This window comes from Condylostylus longicornis, unplaced genomic scaffold, assembly GCF_029603195.1.
Source record: "Condylostylus longicornis isolate FDR11 unplaced genomic scaffold, ASM2960319v2 ptg000038l, whole genome shotgun sequence".
NCBI lineage: Eukaryota > Metazoa > Arthropoda > Insecta > Diptera > Dolichopodidae > Condylostylus > Condylostylus longicornis.
In genome coordinates, this window is record NW_026578007.1 from 1,728,212 (window position 1) to 1,753,038 (window position 24,827).

At 24.9% G+C, this 24,827-nt stretch overlaps 1 protein-coding gene across 1 annotated transcript in view; it reads left to right on the plus strand.

Moving 5' to 3' along the window:
• The window catches only part of LOC129609228 (clumping factor A-like), a 45,453-nt gene that overhangs the window by 20,412 nt on the left and 214 nt on the right, over positions 1–24,827 (plus strand). The window contains exons 2-7 of the mRNA XM_055521161.1: positions 5,314–5,585; positions 5,853–6,041; positions 6,103–6,717; positions 13,061–13,210; positions 14,095–14,235; positions 16,914–17,410. Of these exons, the coding sequence (XP_055377136.1) occupies positions 5,366–5,585; positions 5,853–6,041; positions 6,103–6,717; positions 13,061–13,210; positions 14,095–14,235; positions 16,914–17,410 (1,812 nt within the window). The 5' untranslated portion in view covers positions 5,314–5,365. The remainder of the gene's footprint in view (positions 1–5,313; positions 5,586–5,852; positions 6,042–6,102; positions 6,718–13,060; positions 13,211–14,094; positions 14,236–16,913; positions 17,411–24,827) is intronic.

Here is a 24,827-nt window from a genome sequence, read left to right on the forward strand (position 1 = left end):
AAATATTTAACGGCATAAGATTCTATATTGAAAATTAAAATTTGTGTTTTTGCTTTTTTTTTTACTATTCCTTTTAATTATGTGATAAAAATGGTTATAAAAAATATTTGACTATTTGTAAATATCTTTAATAATGAATACAGACCAATTAGAACTTGTCTCGATATAAAAATTTGGAAATACTTCATTAAATTTCAGTTGCAATCATGTCAGTTGTAATTGTTTTTTTGGTACGTCACCATTTCTGAGTAAAGAATGATTATATTCTACAAATTCGTTATACGCGTTGTAGCTTTATGAGTGATTTGATTATCATATAATAATTCTTAGAAGATGTAAAATAACATTAAAAATTCAATTTTAAAAGTATAATTTTCAATTGCTAAATAATCAACATTTTAGAAAGCAAACATGGAGCTAAGGAGACAAGCACACTTTCTTTTAAATTTCTATGACACCTTTTCCGGACTATGGGTAAATTTTTCATTTCTTGTTATATGAGTATGGATACTGATTAGGAATCATTTCGAAATCCATTATAGAGTATTGTTTTGTTAATTTTTCATATTTGATCATTATTTTAAATCACATAGACTATACAGAATTTCAATGCTGCAATAATGTTTAGTTCACAAATTAAATATTTTTTTATTTTTTGAAAATTTACATACATTACCTTTAATCAGGAAATTTTAAATCAATTGCTTACATTCTATACTAGTGTATATCCGAAATATTTGATTCAATTTCATTTTTTCAAATTTAAATATACTATTAGATTAAATTATCAAACATGTGAGTATAATATTTAAATTTTATAAATTAATTTCAGTGCTTTCATACTGCAAATTCCATTTTACAAAAATATTCTTTTATCATCCACATTTTCTTCATACTCTCATTCAAATAAAATTTTCTTAATTGAATTTTAAAACCAAAATCACTGGTCTTTATTTTGAAAGAAAATATTTTACAAGTTAATTTCTTTTTTGAAAATATTTTAAGCAGATAAAGTGACAATGACGGTAAAAGAGTGAATTTTTTTTTCACAAAACCAGCTAAAAAAAAAAAAAAAAACAGTTTTAATTAAACACGTCGTCATTTTATCAACATTAACATCATAATATATAGGATTTTTTCACCATTTGTACGCCTTTTTCTATAAGAAAAGATAAACAAGAAATAAAAAGCGGTATTACAAGGGAAACTGTTTTAAACAATAGGAAAGAGTCTGAAATTTCATGTAGTCTAATTTTTGTTTAGTTTTTGCGTCAAAATTTGTATGTGTGGTATGAGAAGCGTAACTGTAAAAAGGTTTTACCAAATTTTTTCTATCTGTTAAAAACTACTTTCATTACTAATTTACCCATATACTCAAAATTCTAATTTTTATACCTTAAGATTTGGAACAGTATTTATTATAATGGAATGAAACCCTTAAAAACTGTTATCACACGAAATGCAGTTAGTTAGATTTGTGCAGGAATGTGCACAAAAATAACACACCAGAAATGTTGAGCATAATTGGATATCAAAATTTGTCATATCTAATTTCGTATTAGTGTTCCTACAACATTATTGTAATATATATTTAACTTATATTACATTGGAAATTTCTGATTAAAAAGTTGACATCTTTTTTTGTACACTTTTCAATTGATAACTATTTTAATCATATTATATCTATCATCATATCATACTTACCCCATAAAACAAATAAGCGATATAATCTGTAATATTTTAGAGTACATTAAAATGCATTACAAATCAAAGCCAAGATATTTAGATTTTCTCGTGTCATGGCGTTTCTTTGATCACCAGGAAAGAATGTTCCTGTGTTTTACAAAATAAAAAAAAAATTTATTGAACATTTCAAACAAGTGATTTTTCTGACACACGAAATTATTTGTGCTATTAGAGGTAATTTTATCTTTAAGCACATTGTATTTAATCAGTTTAATTATCAGAGCAGTATAGAACTTAATTTTCTTCACCAACATTAAATTATATACTTATTTGCAAACAAAATAAGCTACCTCTAAATGCTGAAATAATTTGAATTATCTTCGGAATACATTAAAAAAATTAATAAAAAAAAAGTCATGGAATGAGGTTAAATGAATTTAATATGTTGAACAGATTTGTTATTCAACGATTTCAATATTAAAATCAAAAAAAAATATATACATACATACATACACAATATATGCATACTTTTATGTTAATATTTTCTAAACAGTTTCTTCTGCACAACAATATACAATTTTATACACCCATTAATAAATTTGTCCAAAATATGGAAATCAGGTCACCACATCTCCACGTAATATATAAGAAAAAAAAAAACAAGAATAAAAAAAAAAGTAGAATAATAAAAAACTTTATAAAGTTCACCTCACATCACCTGCCATAAACATATTCTTCAGTTCTCTTTTAAATCAAAATGAGTGAATAATATGAGTGTATAATGAGTATAACTGTGTATGTAGGAAATGAAAACATATTTATGCTATATACCTTGTAGGTGCATAAATAAATTTATGTATACAAATAAAAAAAAAAAATATTTAAATTCTTTTCTCCATTGAATATTTTCTTTTACTTTGTTCTGCATACATACATGTTTTTATTTAATCTGCATAAATGTTCGTTCGTTACTACCATTTTTATTTGGTTGCGGTTCCTATATATGTATGTAGGTTTACTCGCATTTTAAAATTTATTTTTTTTTCCTACCGTTTTGTTCATTCATTTTTGTGCTCTTCACTTTGGTCACGTTTTGATAAAATGATTCGGTAGGTATGGTGTGTGTTTGTGCACCTACATAATTAATTTTATATAATCAAAAAATAAAAATTATTATACATATTTATATATATTTACTTACGGTTATGTGTAAATGTTTTTATTAATTGTGATGTGATGGAATGCAATTAGAAGAAAGTTTAAACCTGCTTCCGGTTGTGATTGATTTTTTTTATCATTTTTGCTATTCATATTCTAGCTATTTTTAATTCTTGCCATAGGTTCTTTTTTTATCAATCGTTTTGCAGGAAATACTGAAGGTATTGTAATGGCAACAAACATGTCGAATTTTGAAACAGACAAATTACTTTTAAAAAGGTTTATTGATCTCTTTGTCTGAGTCTCAGTTTCGGCAGATAATTTATATTTGAGTTCATTTTGGGGAGACTGGCGGATATCACAACTTTATGACCAGCAGCAGGAACTTTATTAAGTGGCGATTTTACACTTAAAATTAAACAAGAGATATTTTAGATCAATGTCATGACTTGACAATTAATAAGCAAGCAGTTGACAAGCAGTTTATTCATCAATATGCCAGCAAATTCATTAATTTACCAGACCTCCAAAAACGAACTCCTACTAAGCACCAAATTTAGGTTTCAATCGTAGTGAGAGTAATTGCATTTTCATAATATTGTGTAATTTTTATATATTATAAAAATAAACAATTCGATTATTAGCTGACCACGTCAAATCTTTTATAATTTTTATTTCTTTTTGTATTTCCCAAATTTATTTTATAGGTTTGTTTTTTTTATAAATCTATTTCAAGTTTGGTGTTAATTTTTCTTAGATGTGTACTTTTGACCATGGTAATACTTTATGTGAGTTATAAAATATAACCAGAAAGAGCAATCAATTTATGTCAGTTAAAATGTCATCAACGTACGACGACTTGAAAATATCTGGTATTCTTTTATTATTTATTTTTGTTTTCTTTCATTTTGATTTTATAAGATCTGGATTCTGGAATGGCAATTTATTTTTTGATTTTACACTTTCTTTCCATTTTGTTATTTCAAATATTTGCTCGCTCAATTTCTTATTCATGTTTGATATTCTGCAAGGCTTGGATTGGAATGTGTGTAAAAAGCATTAATCGGGGAAAAAATACTGGTTAGCATCTTACTAACTTAAAGATTAATAATAATTTGTTTGAGTTGCTTTTCACTTTATGATTTCAAGTGGTACTGGTGTTATGTTATTTTATAAATTAAATATCGATTTTTAATTGGGAAGGAATGTAGATGAAAGAAATGAAATACTAAATTATATAATTTTTCTATCATAAAGCAATATTTTTAGGCAAACGACCCCAAAATAAATAAAATAACTTTACTTATATTAGATTTATTTGAAAAATTATCATTCCACATTTTCAAACATGTGCCAGTGAACAATACCGATATAATAATTATAATTAATTTGTAATGATTCTAATTAATTATCGTATGATTTCAAATTTTAATTTTAAGTTGATTATTCTTAAATATGACAATATTTATATTTTCCAATAGAGTTTTGATTGCTGTTCAGCCTAGCCGCCTTACTACATGATCAAATAAACGAATTCCGTTAAGTCTGTTGATCCTATAATTATGATCCATACTAATAATATCTCATAGCTTTTGTTTTGGAATGTCTAAGAATATTAAATCCTTCTTCCCAAAGCCCTGTTTGAGCGTTGCAAGTACAAACTAGCTTATTAACAAGAGAACTGTGTGGAATATTGATATTGAGGATGACATTTTTAAAATCTAACTAATTTTTTGTATTTTTTTACGAACTTTTGAGATGATAAATGAAACAAACTTTATGTTCTTGAAAATTTTAAAATCGTTTTTGTATTATTTGTTTTACAAAAATTTGAAAAATGATGTTGAATGGTTCTATAATTATTTTACATACATATGTATGTATGTACATTTTAAACTAAGTATTATACGAAAATAACTAATTTTTATTGCATAAGTTTAGGAAAAGTTGTTACAATATTATTCTCTTAGTAAGTAGAAGCATGTGAAGTCCGTGCTAACCTTTAAAGAAGAGATTTTCCTCTTCCTCTTATTTTTCATTCCGCGTTTTTCTGTAATTACAGAACAATTACAAGTAATTGAACAATACTATAGGCAATTAAAAACTGAAAGAAAAACAAATAAAAAATCATTAGCATTTAATATTTTCTTGAAAATTTATTTGAATTATTTACTGGCTTCCGATTTATGCCCTTAAATTGAGCATGAAAGTTTTTTTTTATGTAGATCCAATTTTTTTTTGTACTAAGAACTTTCAACGGCAGAAAATTAAATAAATTTAAACAAATAATTTTGTATATCCAATATTATAAAAAAATGATCAAAGAAAAACAAAAATAAAATGCATACATTTCCTGGAATTCATTATTAGTTTTTCCAGGATATTGTTCTACTTTTATCAATAACTTATCAATATTTTATCAATAACTTTTAATTCAGTATTTTCTTATTTATTTTATTTTATTTGCAGAGCACAATTCTTTTTAATTATAGTAGTAAACTTTCTTTAAATAATTCTAAGAATGAAATTGGTTATAGTTTTATGCGTTCTATGTTGCCTACTATGGGAATGTCAATCATCACCAGTTCAACTAGTAGAGAATCATGAATTGATTACTAAAGGGAAATCACATGATGTTGCCAGACAAAGTGGTGGTACCGTAGCTGCATCATCATCTGATGATGATGACGATGACGATGACGACGATGAAGATGATTTAGAAGCACTTGTTGATGATGATGGTTAATATTGTATAATTTTATAGCTATAGAGTAATAGACTGTAATAAAAATTTTATGCAGTATTGTAGCATATAAAAAACGTAATATCTAGTGCAACATGTTATTATTGTGGCACGGTTTTAGTGCGTATTAGAAAGTAGAGTTTGCAAAGAATTTTGTATTTTTTATTCCGCTTTGTATAAATTTTATGTATATAAATATTTTTTTTATTTTTCTTTGTAAATTATTCATCGTGTTATATCTTGAATTAAGATCTTGGGATTTCAGATGACGATGATGATGATGATGATTCAGATGAGCAACAAAATGCAGTACGAGATTCGCCAGCTGCTGAAGCACAACAAGTAGCAGCTAGCGCTGTACAAGGTGCTTCCTCATCAACATCTGACGACGATGATGATGATGATGACGATGATGATGATTATTTGGAAAGATTATTTGATGATATTCTTGATGGTAAAAAATTTATATAAAAACATTGTATTAATATATGCATAATACATACATAAATTTGTAGATGATGATGACGATGATGATGATGATTCTGTTGCACAATCAGTATCAAAGCCAGTTGTACAAGCAGCCCAAACAGCCGTTCAAAATGTTGCGATACCACCAGCCCCAGCAGTAAGTGAGATAGCAGAGGGAATCCCCGTTGGACAATCAGCTGATTACCCGTCTGAAGGTGAACAACCTGTTTTTTATGATGAATCTGAGAATACCGGCATTGATACCAAAATTGATACCCAATCCTTAAATAAACCTTCCGCAGAAGCTGCTGGAACATCACAAGGCGGTGTTTTATCGGATAATGTACCAACAGGTGATAATAGTTTGAAATTACAACAACAACAATCACAACAAACAGTATCGGCAAGTTCTAATATAATACCAGCTGCAAATCCAGCTGTTAATGAAATTAGTAATAATGATTCTGATAATGATGATGATGACGATGATGAAGAAGATGAAATTGCAGGTGCACTAACAGGTGATGACGATGATGATGATGATGACGATGATGACGATGAATTAATTGGTGAAGATGTTATTGAAGCAAGACATACACGTGAGTCCAAATCTAAGAAATTACTACATCAATCAGCCAAAAAATCATTGAACAAAAAAGGGAAGAAACATTGAAAACAAAACACAAAAACGAAACAAAATACAAAACAAACAAAGAAAATAACATAATTTTAAACTATTAAAACATACGACCATACATAAAACATGCAAACTAAAGAAACAAAATGACAAAATACATTTAACACTTTACAAACAAAGAAATTACAATATAGCGAAGATCACTTACATTTTAACGGTAATACAAAAAGCATAAAGAAGTTATTGATTATATCAAGGTAAATTGACACAAAAAAATTTAACATCCAAATTTTATGAATCCCATATGAACTTAAACGTTTTTCTTCATTTTATTTCGTTCGAAAAAAACAAACTGCTTTGTTTATTAATTTTTACATTTTTTTTTAGGAAATAAAATTCATACGTAATATAAACTGTAACGAATGTAAACAAAACACTTTGACAGATGACAATGATGACAAAACAGGAATCATTTGACTTAAACTCAAACAAAACAAAAGAAAAAAAATTGACAAATTTGTACAAAAAACAAAAAAAAAAAATATGAAAAATATTCTGCAAAAAATTCTTACAAATAATTTTTATAAAAGAAAAAAACATTTTATTTTCTAAATTTTAAAATTGCTAATTTTTGAAAAAAAAAAACAAAATGTAGTTTTCTATAAGTGTGTGGTTGGGTGTTGGTAACTCTTTATTTAGATAAAAAAAAATGTAATTAAAGTAATAGTGAAAAAAAGCCATAAAACGCTTGAAAAATCCCAAAAGAATAAAATACTTAAAAAAATAACGAGCATGAAAGGTTTTATAAAAATTTCATTGAGAAAATATAAGATGTAATTGTAGTTTCAAAATTATTTTAATTAGTTTTTACTTGTTAACTACTGATCTGATCTAATACGAAAAATGTGACGTGAAAAATCTTCTCGGGGTAAATTTTTGGTCTGGATAAATGAAAAATTAGAATTTTTTATAGTTAAATAATAAATTTGTTATTTATTTCAAAAATGCTTCCCATATTAAAATAAATAAAAATTTATAAAACAGAAATTTTACGGCACTTTACTTTATGTAAGATTTTTAATCGTACACTGTTTTCAAATCGATACTAAAGTAAAAGCAAACTCGATATACGATAAATGCATAGGAAATTTAGCCGGTGGTACATTTCTCTAATAATTTTGAAAACACATTATTTTTACGATAAATTAACATGATCATAACGTACGATAAAACGATTTTTACGTATATGTTTTTAATGTAGAGTTCATAATACAGCTGATTGAATATGCATATTTTATCATCACAATTTAGAGTATAAATTTAAGATCATCGTATACCTTTTAATTTAAATAAATAGAATTCGATAAAATTCATTCAGAAATGTAGCGAATATTATAACAGACAATTATTTTATATAAATGTTACTATTTTAATATGAGGTTTCAGCAAGAGTAATTAATAAATCAAGAATCTTCTATTCCCAATTTTAACGTGTCCTAAGTTGCGGATACTTTGAAATTGGGAATGACAAAATATTTTTAAATAATTAAAAACTAATTAAATTAATTTTTTAAACTTTTTATAATTACAACAAAATTTAATCATGCTTATTACAAATTTTTTGAATTGTTCTTGAGAAAATATTTTATATATTATTTTTTTAATTAATTTTTATTTATTAAATGAAAACAAATACCCGCCGGACATTTTAAGAAAAGACATTTTTATAGAAAACAAGAATGAATACAAAGAAATTCAAAATTTTTTAAATTTAAAATTGTAAAAGAAATTTAATTAAATTATTAACAAAATTATTATAAATTTAATTTGTACGAATGTTTAAATTGTAGGAAGTCACAAAATAATTTATAAAAAAAAAATTTATTTATAAATTTTTTAATTTTCTCGTTTTTAGATAGAAATATTTTTTTTTGTTTTATAATTTTATTTATTATTTAATTAATTTTTAATTTATTTATTTATTGAAGAATAGAGAGATCGCAAATGAGTATGAAAAAATAAAACATATTAAGCTGTAAAAAAAAATTGAATTAAATTTTAAAGTAAAAAAAAAAAACAATTTTAGTGTTTTCATTAAAAAAATTAAAAACTAAAAAATCACACAGTTGTCCGCACAAGGGTTAAATCAATTACGAATTCAAATTTTCACTACGAATTCGTTTTAGGGACTTTTTTTTTTAAATACAAAAATCTTCGAAAAATTTTTACTAAACTTTTTTTTTCAAGCGTTTATGTGCAATATTAACGGTTTTCTGCGATATCTTTTTTCTCTTCTCTCGCTCTTAAATGTCCTGTAAAAATTCTTTATATCTGTTTTTGCAATTTTATATTTTACTTTTTTTATTTTGTTTTCTTTTTCATCTTTTTGTTAACGTAAACTTTTGAAATATATTTTTCTTATATAGCTTTTTAGTTTGATTAAATTTTTATTTTTCCAATTTTGTAACAAAAATATTTTTTTTTAATAATTTATTATTTTTTAGGGTTTTCTTAGACCCATACAAAAATATTGTTTTCAATATTTAAAAATGAGTTTAAAATAATTGAGGTCTGCTTTGTAATAATTATAAAACTGAATGTTCTGAGTAGATAACAAAAACTTTTTCAAACAAATTCACTTCGGCAATTCTCTTTAAGAAATATATTAAACATTTTTAAAACATTATATTTGTGCATTGTGCATCTCTCCTTCTTACGATACAACTCTGCTTCTTCTCCTATTTTCAAGAAATAAAAATGCATAGTACATGAAAAATATGTTGATAATAAGAATAAATTTACAAAAATACTTACAAGTTTCCTTTAGCGCTCTTGACTAGAAAGTTTCAATACCAATTATAAAATTGAAATTTTACATACTAGTGGATTTTTGACTTTATAGGATATGTGATTAGATAGAAGCTATTATATATTTCTTCTCCAAAAGTTATACACTTTCAACAATGTAAAAATGCAATTTTGTCAACATAATATGTTCAAAGCATAAAGAAATATTTGCCTCTTCTAACATCTAACGCTAGTTTAGAAATTTTATCAAAACGATTATCGAAATTTTATCGTCTATATCAACGGATTTGTTCTTTTAATCACATTTTTGAAAAATTTTTTTAATTCAAATTGTCAATTTATGCTTCAAGATTAATGGTAAAAATTTAAAGAATAAGAAAAATTTGAAGAAAATTAAAGAAGTTTTAAAGAGTCCAATTACACATTTACTCCAAGTTTTAAAGAGTCCAATTACTCATTTAAATATCAAAGATTACTCATTTAAGTAAATAAAAATTTTATTTTATTGGACTTTCGTGGTTGACATTCATGTGGAAACAAGGTGATTTTTATGATATAGATTTTTTTATAATTATTTAATTGAAATTATTTAGAAAGACGATAATTTTAGTGTTTTTATTGTAAATAAGTTTTTAGATTTATAAGAATTAATTTTGATTTATATTTATAAAATATTGAGGAAACTTAATGCACATAATAACGCGTTTGAAAAAATTGGAATAATTTAACTCTTTCCTTAATTTATTCTGGGGTCCTTTAATTACACAAGATTTCAAACTTTCTCCACATTTTTCTAAATAAATATTTTATATAAAGAGAATTTACAGAATCTAACATTCTTGTTTAATGAATATATCCCCTATTCAAGTCTAAATACATGATGCTTGTTTAAGTGTAAAAACAGAACCAAAGCGGGGAACGGAAACGGTAGATGATTTCCGTTATAGCGCTCATTGAAACAGATGATGATGATGACAAAAGGCTGCCAGCGGTAAATAACGATTTTACGCTGCCGTCGACTAAATTCACGATTTAGTGATTTCGCTATATTCTGGACAGCTCCATTTATATATGTGTCTTTCACAAAAATTTTGACATTCCATCGCGAAAAAAGTTCTTGTTCTGTTTTCACCAAATAAATTTTACAAGACTTAAATAGATAATTGAGTATTTTAGAGAAGGTTATTTTAACGAAGATTTTTTCGTGGTAAGTATTGGTCACGACAAATAAATTATTTACACATTTTAAGTTTCTACAGTATTGCGTATTCCAAACTTCTAATCTAACTAAAACTAAAAGTCTATTTAAGACCACGAAGCGTATAATTACAAATATTTTGAACATAGCATTTTTATAATCTAGAAAATTATTTGTACAATACCTTATTATTAAGATTACTTAAATTTCAACTAGAAAAACTTTTATTAACTATAAATTTCGTACAATTTACTGCCTCTGTTGATTTTATGGTTCGCAATTCTGAACACAGCAGTATTTAAACGTACAGATTGATTGTAAATTTTCAATCGCAGGATAACAATAAGAAATTAATTTAAATTATTTGATATCCAGGTTTAAAAAAATTAAAATTTCAACAAAAAAGTTGTATCATTAAGCATCTAACACACCAAATTGTGCAACTTAATGTAGAACTCAACTATCTTGATTGCAGCTTGAGCAAAACAGCTATGTGACTTATAGAAATTTAATTTCTATGAATAATAGTTATAGTTGGTCAAGGAGTCTCGATATTTAAAATATTGTTATAATTTTTCAAGAAATTTGTAATAAATAAGAAATAAATGTAATTTTACTCAAAAATATTTTCTAAGAGGTTCTGAAAAAAAAAGATGTAAAGCGTTTTCGGAACAAACCTCTGCAAAAATAATCTTGAGACTGAATTGAAAACATAATATGGAAGCATCACATTGATGCATTGAAATAGGGAACAGTAGCTTTATAAAATCGACTTTTGCAAACACAATTATTTATTTTAATCTTGGTGTTTCTATTTTTATTGTTTAGCATGTTTGTTTCTATCTTTTATTTGTGCACTTATCCCTCAATTGTTAAATAATGTTACAATAATGTTCAGTTAAAAGCCAAAATATATAACTTTGACAAGTTCTTTGTTAGAATATATTTTTAGTATTAATTAATATATTTTACAATGTGATATAGCGCTTTAATTTTTTAACGCATATAGTTTTACGCTATTATTATTGTACAGCAGATATTTAAAGCAAGTAAGTAATCGTAATTTTAAGAGTAAGTAATTGTTATTTTCTGTTTTAATTTGTTGATTAATAATCTGATAATTTCAAACTACAGTCAAAATAACAAAACATTAATAACATAAAAATAACGAAATTTAACGAACACTATAAACAGTAATTTTCATAACAGTAATTAACAAAACAGTAACATGAATTTCTCATTCTAAAATTAAACTAAAGTAAAATGTAGTAAAAACAAAAAAGAAATAATTGCCATCAAAATAGTAGAATTTGGACTTACAATGGTATGGTTTTGTAGAGCATTCTTTTAATGTGCTTTAAAAAAATTTTTAATATTGCATTGTAATGTGCTAATTTTGGTTTAGATTTCAGCAATTAAATTAATGCTTGTTAATATTTTTACTTAATTATATGTAAAGTTAACTAATTTATTTATTTATTTTTAGTTTATTTAAAAATAATACTAGAACAATTTTATTTATTCAATCAAAATTTATCTTCCTCATTTAAAAAACACAACAATTTTTGGCTGTTTCTATATTTAAAAGTAAAAAATTTCTATATTCTATATTTTTTTGACAATTTTTTTGAGTAAAGTTATAAAATTTTGTGCTTATTTTTGACAAACTTACGTTGTGGTCATAAGTGAAATCATCGTAGATAAATTAAATGAATTTTTTCAAAGCCCTTGAAAAAGTTTAATTATATGAATTCTGATGCTATTTTATTTTCTATTAACTTACCAATAAAATGTACTAATTTTTTGCTGGAATACACCTTGTTATAAATTAATTAAACTTCTTAATATTGTGTTAATTATTCAAATACCATGGTTGTCGTCGGAATTTATATTTTTTGACGCATTATTATTAACAATATTCAATATTTCTTATCTACAATGAATGTCTTTCGAAAAAATAGCACTTCAGAAACTCCATAAGAAACTTCTCGTAAGAGATTTTAAGACAAACGAAAACTCGTAAATATTTTTCAAATCGTAATATAGAATTCAATTGTTTTCAAATATGTGCATTTGTATAGATATATTTAAGGTTCAATTTTTGAAAAAAAAAATATAAAATGGGAATTCTAGACCACATCCATTAATTTCTAAATGAATTGATATTTGTATTACATCATATTCTAAATATATTTCTAGTTAAAAAAGTACTGCAATTCATTTTAGTTTTGAATAACTTTGCTTAAAAAAAATTTCTTTCTACATACTCCTTTCACATCCTTTCAATTATATTTAATTGAAACTTCATTTAATTAAGTATTCTGGTAGTAATTTTTCTTTAAATTATATTTATTTCACATAGGTTCAGTTCCTGAACAAAAAATGTCGGAACCAATGCAAGAAATAATAATTGATAGATATAATGGTTTTGTTGATAACATTTTTGATAGCATTAATAAAATTCTTCGTTCATCTTTTGATCCAGTAAGAGTTCGTTTAACAGGAAAGAAAAGTACAGCTTCAGTAACAGAAAAAACAAAGAATGTTGATAAATTAAAGTAAGTTTTAAGTAAATTTTATTAACGGTCATATTGCATGCCATTTAAGTTTTTCTATCAAATCTCTATAAAAATGAGAAAAAAAATATTTTAACAAAATGTTGCTCTGCTGCCTCCCATTTTCGACAAAATTGGTTCTTATTACAGTCGGTATCTTATTTTTTATGGTATGATAAAATTATGTACTATATTAGTTTCCAACCTTGACTATTAATTACAGACCAACTTTATACTAAAATCATATTTAAACCTTTGACATAATTATTAACTTCAAACACAGTATATTCAATAATTTTTACCGTAACTATAGTTCTATATTACATATTTTAGCGTATATATACGAACACATATTTTATATGCACGCCCTTAATTATTTATGTCAATTTCAAATTCTAATAAAATATTTTTAACATTCATATTATGTGATATAAGGACCAAAGTTCTATATTCTAATGAGAGTTCAAATATCTTAAAGTTGAATAACCTCGAAAGCATCATGTATGTATAAAGTACTTATAAGAGCACATAATGCAGAAGACTTAATCTGAAACAAAAAAAAATATATAAATTATAAATCTCATTAATTCCCACTTTTAAATATTCTGTGTTCTAATTTCGCAAAATCGATTTCTCATCTATTCATTTTTAAAATGAATTTTTAATTTAAAATTATCTGCTTTTCTACCTGTGTGCATATAATTATATCGCGTATATTTGGTATATAATATGTATACATAGGTAAATGTAATGAACACTTATATTATACATATAATTATGTAAATGTAAATATTTTTTTTTTTTTTTAGAAAATCAAAAATTACAAAAACCAATTCAAAAGGACGTTCAAATGATTCAAAATCTAAAGGTGTACATGAGCAGAATTCGTCTAAATTAAATGTCAATAATTTGAATGATGAACGTGATGACATCAATAATAATCAATCAGAAGGAGTTCAAAGTAAAATGATTGAATCGTCAGGTACGTATTTTAATAAATACACACGTTATATTAAATAACGTACAAACGTACATAGTATATAATTATATGTATACGAGTATTTCATAATAGCACTAACTAAGGTAGTGTTTATTGTGTAAGTATATACATAATTCAGCGACGTGCAGTTGTCTTCATAAATTATTGAAAAACATTACGGTTGACCCTATGTTAATCATTTTTTCGTAATTATCAAAAATAAATATTTGCTCACAAAAGTATTTATAAGAACTTGTAGATATCGTGAAAACGTTCTTGGCCTAAAAAACATGTTGGGCCTATCAATTGGAATAAAACTTGAATATTTTTCAATATTAAGGTATTAAATTTTTTGTTTACCTGGTCATTTTACATGAATAGCTTTCAACAAACTTACTCTTCAAGTATACAATTCAGTTTTTTTTATAAGGCAATGTTAGGCAAGGCTTCAGTAGCTTCTTAAGTCTAAATTTAACTAAAAATTGCTTTTTAATGATCTTAAAAGACACAAAAACAATAATTCTGGTTTCGTAACAAAAAGTTGTCGAAAATTCAGGCAAATAATCTAATTTTTCCCTAATTAATTTGAAGTACATGTGCTGGGAGTTCAATATAGAGTAATTATGAAAATCTTCAGTATATGGGTTACACACCTCTGTTAAATATCAATATGTTGAGCTATCGTTTTAAATAGAAAATTTTATATTATAAATTAATAATAAGATTGGGGAAATTGTAACGTTGAAATCAATCACATCTAAATTAAAAATCTATATAAGTTTTTTTTTTATATTATTACGTATAGCTAAAAGTTATTTAATATTTTTCTTTTCTCATATTTATTTCCTTTAAAATCATTGATGATTACATTATGTGGATCCTTTCTAATTATACTTTAACTATGATATTTATAACTGTAATGGTCGTTTTTTGATAGAACCAATGAAAAAGAGTTTCATATTAATAATAATGATGCAATATTCAGGTGTAATGATTGAATCCGCAGAAAAGAAAACCTAATATATACCTTGTGTGACATATGACTTATTGATACAAAGAAAAACCACACATGTTTGTAGATGAAATAGAAATTTCAAAGGAAAAATGAATTTATACTAAAAAAGGAAAATTATAAAATTTATTAAAAACAATTTCTATTAGATTTCTAATGGCACTTAAGACTAACACTATTTCAATATAAATTTTAAAAATTAAGAAAATGCCAAAGAAAGTATCAAGCTAAGCGTTTTAAGAAAAATGTCCAGTTATCGGATGATTACACTTACATATGCCACTTTTAGATAAAATTAGATCTTATTGCAAAAAGTGTGCAAAATATTTCGAGTACAAGTTATTGAAGCGTAAACAAAATATTTTCGAAGTAGATTGCGTGATTAAAGACTTTTACATAAACTCAGCATACAGCGATAAGATAAGAATTTAAAATTTTTTTAATGAAAGAAATATTTTGTCTGACATATGATTTTTAAATTATTACAATGGACATAAATTCAATTATAAACGACAATCATTTAATATTATCAACACAAATGTTTCCGATTTTAAGTCCTCTAAAACTTTAACAAAAGTTTCTGCAAGATGTTTCAAAATACGTTAGATCTCAAATACGTAAAATATTTTCGGCAGCAAATTAAACTAAAAATATTTCAGAAGAATTTAAAAATGCGTTTTAAGCACTTCTTTACAATTTTAAGGACACTACTAAACATTTAGTTAACATACCTAGAAAAATGTGAATTCGGCTCTTAGTAGAGTTTAATTTTGTGCAGTCCAATTATACGAAAATTTTGTCAGTAACTTCTTTAACAACCAGAACTGTTATTAACTAAATAACAAGAAATTTCGTCAATCCGTTTCGTAGATATGGTAAAATATGTAAAATAGGCCACCACATCAGTTTCCAAGCCCTGATCTTTCCAAAAAATTTATAGATTCATTGTTTTAACACCTCGAAATAAAATATTAAATTTCAATTTAATTGATTGGCTATTATTTGGCCCGTAGTAAACACTTTCTTACACCTGATTTTATCCAAAAGCTAGAAGCTTATAATATGAAGTTTTAGGTAAATCTGTTGAATATTAACACAATGCTGTCAGTATAATAAATTAAAAAAGTGACCTGTGAAAATTGACTGTGTACTAGCCGGTTTTTGTACTTATTCTCCTAACTAATTTTATTCAACTTACCAAACTTATTTGGTGATTAGTTTATTGACATATTACAATACTCGTACAAAAACTTTAAAACATCCAATAGTGACACATTTTACTTATAATATAGATTTTTATTACTGTTTACTCTATGGTTAGACCATTGTCATTTTTATCGAACATGTTGTATCATACCATTATGTATGGTGCAACGATTATGAATTTATTGGGAATTTATTTTTTTTTATTCGAATTTATATAAAATTTTAAGAAGTTTTAAAAATTATTCAATTCAAATTAGTTTCGATTTTTTTAAAAAAGCAGTTAAATTTTAAATTGACACTCATGACATTTCGCGTTTACACAAATAATTTATATTCAAATCAATATTACATAAACTTTTCATTTGGTTTTGAAAAGTCAAAGAAAAAAGTACAAATTTAAGGAATATTTTATCGTCACTTCTAAAAATAAATTAATTCTATTTGTTTATATGTATATATTCAGTTCCAACTACTGGTACTTTCAAATCATCCGGTTCAAATAAAATTCAAAATCAATTACAATCACAACATCGTTTACAACAATATAAACAAAAACCAACATCAATTACAACAGCAAATACACACTCTATATCCTCATCTCCAACAGTAAAACAAAAAACAAAACAAGCATCCGGTACACATTCTGGATTTCAATCAAATGATGAAAAACCTAAAAGAGCACATGGAATTTTATATGGTATGGCATCATTAAAACGTGTTGGTAATGTTAAAGTAACACCAGAAACAACAATAGATGGTGCTGGTAAAAATTCAACGATTAAAGCACGTTTTACATTGGGTCCATTAACATTACGTGTTGAAAAATCATTTAAACGTGGATCAAATCGTACAATACGTAGTGCAACAGCAAAAACAAATGAATTGATTGGTAGAATAACATTGAGAGTTATTAATGGTTCAGCAACATTACAAGCTATTAAAGTGCAACAACCAAAGCAGGTTTGTAGTTGTTTTCTTAATCATTTTTCTGTTATCTGTTCTATACTCAATGTCTGGGTAGTAATTTAAAATTTATTTAAATTATTTAGAGTGTCTTTTTTACAATTAACAAAGTAAGTATCATATTATTTCAGAAGCAATTACTTTCAAAGGTAAAACGTGAATATTTGAAGCCAAACAAAAATAGTTTTCGAATTTTTTTCTGCTCCAAATTCAAATTTCTTACTGCGTTTCTTTATTACTAGATGATTAGATGGGTATAATTAGAAATATCAAAGTAGAAATACGGTATTTTTGTTTTCGTATAACGGCAACTCGCGCAATTCCAAAGTCTTAAAATTATGGCATAATTTATTCATTCGTTTGCAGTTGTTATACGTTTGTGAATTTTGTCTTATTTACTTGGACTAAACTTAAGTTCTTTTTTATTTGTATGTATAATATAAAAGTTTGTCAACATTCAATGAGCTATACAATACAGCTGCTCACTATTTTTAATTTGATCTAAATTTATTTTCTGCTGCTTTCTTTTAAATTTAATTTAGTTTTTATTTCATATACTGTTAAATATTTAGTATTTAAAGGATTTTAATTAATTGTTTTCGTTAAAAGTAATTTTCTTCAAATTGATGAGAAATTGGAATCTTAATTAATATAAAATTGTGTTTAATGGCAGCCAGTTTTTGTTAATGTATATTCGGTTTTATAATGTTGTTCAATTTTATTTCAATATTTTTTAAATTCAATCACGCAAATTGTCTTTGACACTGTGACAATGTGAAATCGTTTAAACGATTTTGCCATACATTATTCTAAATAATGCAGTCGTATATTATTTATGTGTGTATAATTACGTTTTTATAATTTACTACCAATTTTGAACTTATCTTTGCTTCAGTTGAATTTTAAAACAAAAATTAAAACTGCACTTTTTATCATGTTAAAATAGAAAAATAATTTTGTTTTTTATGTACAAGTTTCCCGGAATTAATACACCTTTGTTATCAAAGACCTTAAATGTATTAAAATATAGATTGATACATATATACATTAATATGTACACATAATAATATATTACATGTATAACAAACATAAAATATTTGAACAGAAAAAAAAAGGAATAAAGAGAGAATGAGAGAGAGAGAGAGAGATGTGTACTTGTTTACTTTACGTACTTTAAAATAATAATAACATAGTATCAGCTACGTATGTTTGTAGGTGTACATGCATGAATACGACAAGGTATGGGTGTATGAAGTCTTAAATAATGAAATAAATTGATAAATGTTGCTTATTGAATAATTCAAGGATCTCTTCAAAATGCATGCATATATTATGTACATAAAAAAATAAATGAACGTATACATAAATATGCTTATGTATTACGTTGGTACGAATGTATGTACATATGTACATACATATTTGAAAAAAAGAATATTTTTTTTATGTGGTTATTCTTGAAGATTCAAATTCGTTTTTCATTTCTGACACGTCAAGGATACGTTTTTTTTTTTTTTTCCATTTATTTTTATTTATTTTTTTACATGTTTTTTTTTGTCTTTTGAATTCTTTTGAAATTTTTGTTTTGATAAAGGGAAAAATAAATAAATAACGGAATTGAATTAATATTATTTTGTTATACAAAAGAAATATTAATATCCATTCACATGTACATACTTACATATTACATTTAATGTACGTATATAGAAAATACTATAAATTTTTATTCATAACCACTACATACATACTAGGATAAAATAAGTGAAAATCATCATGTTTTCGAAATTCGAAAAAGTGGAATTTTTAAAAAAATTGTGGTGATTACATTTTCATTTCACTGCTCTTAATTTAAGTTCCCCTTTTATTTCAATAGATCATGTTGTAATGATAACGGAAATTTTATTGATTAGCTAAATAATAAATAGTTAATAAGGGTATGTTTGTTCCTTTTTTCCCAAATATTTGTAAAAGAGATGAATTTTGAAATTGAGAGCATTAATTCTCTCAATTCGAAAATTTTTTTTTGCGAAAGTTTTATAAATTTATAACATCTTACCATTTGCAAAGAAAGCTTCGGAGGATCAAACATTTCGATTCGAACAACAAAGAAAAATTAACGACAATATAATTGAAATTGTGTTAAAATTTTAAAATAAAAGTTTTTGGAGTTCTGTTCGATTTGGCAAAACTACAATGTTCCCAATTAAATCAAATTTCGTTGGATTATAAATTTTTATATGAAGAATTTAAATGTGGTGATTTATTTTGTGCAGAATCGACTAGAACTGCTTTTTGCTGGTATTTGAACAGAATTATTGTATGTTCAATTGTGTATTTCCCATTAAAAGAGATCACCTTAAAATAATATGAAAAAAATATATTAATTTTTGAAATTCTGTTATCTTATAACATTATGTTTTCAACAATTGATTTTGTATTTTGTAAAAAATATTGATGAAGTTAGTGTATGATTTAGATTTAACAGGTTGATTGTAGATATTATTTTAAATTTTTTCATGCGTAGGACAATTACTATTTTCCTACACATTCCGTTTCAATCAAAAATTGATTCAAAAGTTGAAGTTGAATAATATAAAAGTTGGATATATTTATGCGGAACGACCATGAACAACTTTTAATTTTGTCAACAAAAGTATAAGAAATTAAAACTTCAAATTTAATTTACTTCAATTAATGAGAATATACCAAATTTTAATAAATATTTACGGCAAGCAATTATACAAAGTGTATTCGTCATACGTTTAGGTTTAAATCGGGATTATAGAAATTATTCAAAAAAATTGTCTGGGGTGTGTTACTAACGAAGAACCTTCATATCGTGTAAAATTATTTTTTTATCTATAATTTACCTGCGCTGCACCTTTTGAGATAAAATGAATTGTTCATGTCCTACTAAAATTTCAAAACGCTTTTTTTATTATTTTTTATTTCAAACTTTTAATATGAATCAAATGAATTATAAATAATTAATCAAATTGTAATTTTATTATTACCGTAATATTGCAATTTTACAAAAGTTTTTTTTTTTTTTTTGATATTATAATTTTGTTAGAATACGTAAATGATAGTAGTTCCGATTAATAATAACAAATTGATAGTATAACACGATTTGAGTAAAAGGTTCCGTATTAAAGGATGTACATCATTATATTAAGAGTATAAAACACATTTATTTTATTTCAATAGACATTTTTTAGAATATGAACACTCTAATAAACATACTTTGTATGTAATTATAAATTATCTATTATTTATATGAAAATAAATTACAATTTATTAATGCATAATTACATTTTATGTAATTTATTAACAGATGTAGAGAGAAGTATAGAACTAAAATGGACTTTTTTTTTTAAGTATGTTACATATTATGTATAAGTTTATTATTATAATAAAGATAGTATATGGTATTGTATAGATTTAGGTCAAATATAGAACGTGTCAGTATACCAATTTAACAATATAATTATTATTACCGCACATTAATAAATTTATTTTAACATAAAAATATGCACATATTTAGTAATAATATTGTGTGTTATAACTAAAATATAAAATATTTTAAGAATAACATTAATGGTGTTAACTTTGTTCAAAATGGTGTTAATAATTAAGTTTTAATTATGATGTGAAAATTTCCGTATTTACAGTTGATTTTAATATTATTGAAATAATAAACCGTCTTTAATTATTGCACTTCATTAAGCGATATAATAAGGTATAAAGGAAATGCTAAATTTTAAATTGTTTTAAATAGAATAATTTTAATAAATGTTCGTAAATGTTTATAGATCGATATCGCAACCTTTTTACTCGTACAATAATATTTTATTGTTGTCTACCAAAAGTTTATATTATGAGATTTTTGTTTTGAAGCGTATTTCGTCTGTATAGGAATTAAAAAACATTTTCAGAACTTGTAATTCCTTAAGACTATATAAATAAATATTTTATTTAGCTTCTATTTTATTAGTGGCAGAATTATTTAAAGAAGTCGCAAGAATTTATTTAAATAAAGTCAAGAATTTATTTGAAAATTAGTAAAAAAAAAATCGCGTTTATAAATCCGCATCTTTTACCAAAATTACGATTTCTCATTATAATTTTTAAATAAATTTTAGATGCTCTTTTAGAACGTATTAACAGCTTTCCCAGAATGTGGAAAACACTCTTTTCTCACATATTTTAACGATTCCTTTAAATACTTTACCTTAGGTTCTTAATTATTAGAAATTATCAGAAAAAATATTACCAAGTAGTCATACTAAGCAAAATGCAATATTGCCCAAAAAAATTTATCATTGCTGGAAACGTGATTTTTTTCCGTGACTTATTCAGTTACTTTAATCTAATATTTCTTAATTAAATATAAATTATGTAATTTATTAAAGTATCCCACATTCATACATGTCTTTAATATATATATTTACGCTGATTTTGACTTACGATTAAAAAGTTTTAATGGAATAAAAAGGAAACCTGATCTATACTTTGCCTCTCGAAGGTAAAAATATACTTCAAATTAATTTTTGAGAAATCTTTTTAACACATAATGCCGTTCTCAAAATACTGTAGTGTAGACCTACTAGCAAAAAACAAATTCTTGGGATCCAATTTTTCTACAAAGTAAATAAATTCTAAAAATATGTATATAACTAGTACTCGTAAAAGTTAATTTTGGAAATTTTAATATTAATAAGAATTTTTCAATAAAATTTCATCATAATTTTTACTGTTTAGTAAATGATGAAAACCCTTACTGTAGCGATCAAACGTGAATTATACTTTTAAAATTTTATTCGATAATATAAAAATATAATTTTATTCTTATAAGTAGTTTCTTTTTGAATTTCCCAATAATCGCAATTCTAAAGAATTTTTCTAAAATCTTTTCCTTTTGAAGTTCTTATTATGCAAAGAACAAAATTTGTTCGAAAACACATTTTTTTTCTCTTAATTTTATTTTTGTAGATATTTCTTAATCATACTGCAAAAGTAAATTCAAAGCTTAAAGAAACCTGTGAAATAACAATTGTTAATCAAAAAGATGTACCAAAGTGGATTTTGAAAGAACTGACATTAAAATTAAAAGGTGAGGAAGAAAGAGTAATCACGTAACAAATTAAAATTTTACGATTCCCAAATGGCACATTTTTTCTTTTTTCTTTTTGAAAAATATTTTTATTTATTCGAAAAATTTGAGCAAATAAAATACTTGTGTATCTTTTTCTCAAAACAAAATTTCGTTGATCACGAATTTAATTTTTATCACAAATAAAATGATAAAGAACGCACCTCCTAAATATATGCAATTTTCAAGGGAATTCGATATTATATAGATACTGCAAATACTTAACAATTATTTTTTTACCTTTAAATTTAGTATAAAATAAGGGAATATTTAAAGTAATAAGAATTAATTTTTATAATTGTAAAAATTTATTTTTCAGATTCAAAATCCATGCAAATTTATCCTGAAACTTTTATAAGAATGCTCTTAAAAAGTTGGTGATTGGTTTCAATCTAATTGTAAATAAATTCTCGTTATATAAATTTTTTCTTGTTTCTGCCGATTGATTGAAAAAAGAATTTCAAAATTCTATTTCTTAAAAAGAAAATCACTGATAGCTCTTATTTCTTGGCTCTCAATCTTACTACTACGACTTTTATACTATTCCTTGTTTCAGAAACCAAAAACATATAAATGAAATCAGTCGGAAATTATTTTATTAAACATGAAAGTTCCTTTTTTAAATAAATGAGATATAAAGTTTAGAATGATGTTTATTAAAACAGCATTCTAAGAATTATTTGAGATTATTTTGATATCTTTGGGAGCGTAAATTTTTTTTTGATATAATTATTATAAAATTTGAATTATTAAGTCACTTGTAATAAAAATAATTTCAAAATCTGTAAGATGAATACACACAAAGTACGTTAATAAAATTTATTCAATATAATATGTGTATAATAATCTGTGCAATAAGTAAGTAAATTATTGGGCACTTTGAAAAAGGGTTAAATACAATTTATATTTTTAAATCAGTTGCAGGGAACAGTGACAAATTATGTTTAGCGTAAAACTTGATGGTCAATCTAGAAAACTGGAATATTAAAAAAGTAATTAAAATTCTTCAATAAATTTAACAGATATTGTTTTATTAGAACATTTTATACTCAAAAGAATATAAAAGTTTAAAATATTGGCCATAGAAACGTAAAAGTTACAGCAGTTTTAAAAAAGAAATCAAAAGTTGTCGGAATGCAGTGCTGGGTTAGATCACAATGATTTCATTTTGTACAAATTGTATTAATGTATAGAATACTATACATGATTTGGTACATAATTTTCATTAGTACTGATTCCGTAATTGATTCACCCATGTCTGACTATTGCTTTTTATAACGGATGTATGTCGTGGGTGTCGGGATGTGGCGGAGGTGGAGGATGTAGAGCATGTCCTCTGTACCTGTCCGTTTCTGATGTGGAAGAGAAGGCGTGTCTTTGGGGCTTATTTTTACGATGGCCTGGGGGACCTTTCCGAGATGTCTCTTGCGCGGCTTTTCGGCTTCGCCAAGGAGGTTCGCTGGTTTGGATAGGGGGTCTTGTGTGTCGAACTGCATGGGGGTTGTTTGGGTGATGGGTCTTTTGGGGGTTGCCGATAGGCCTTTTTCTGTCGGCCTAGTGCATCGGGTTTGCGCGGGTAAACGGTTGGAGCCCCCCTCTCTTACTTACTTACTTAATTATTGCTTTGAGTGAAGCTCGATAATAAATAGGCCTCACAAATGTAAGCATATTGAGAATGAAACATTTTCTACAACTCTTATTTAATGTTATTTGTAATGATTAATTAATCATTACAAATGACATCTTTCTTCTACAAGTCATCAGTCTTTTGCCAAAGATGCTCTCTTTCTGGAAATTGAAAATTTATATATGGAACTAAAGTTTTGGAATACATAGACAAAAAAATGAAATTGTATAGTTGATTAGAAATTACACCACAGTACTCGTTTATTTTGGTGTCATTTAATATCCAAAATATGAGAATTTCGCTAGGATTTATTTCGCAGCTCCTAAAATTTTAAATTTTTTAATTTTTATATATAAACTTTTATTCTTAAATTTCATATCTAATTTGTCAAATATCAAATTTTTTACACTTCATTATGTATGCATTATCAATAATAATTTTTTTGACAAAAATACTATATTTTTAGTTACTATTATTTAAATGCTATCATTGTTTATTTTTACAGATGGGTAATTTTTGTATTTTTTGGATTTTTCTATTAAATTATTATATTTACAATATATATATGTGGGCATACACAAATAATCATAATATATTTGCATATTAAATTATTGTAATTATTATTCTATAATAATCCT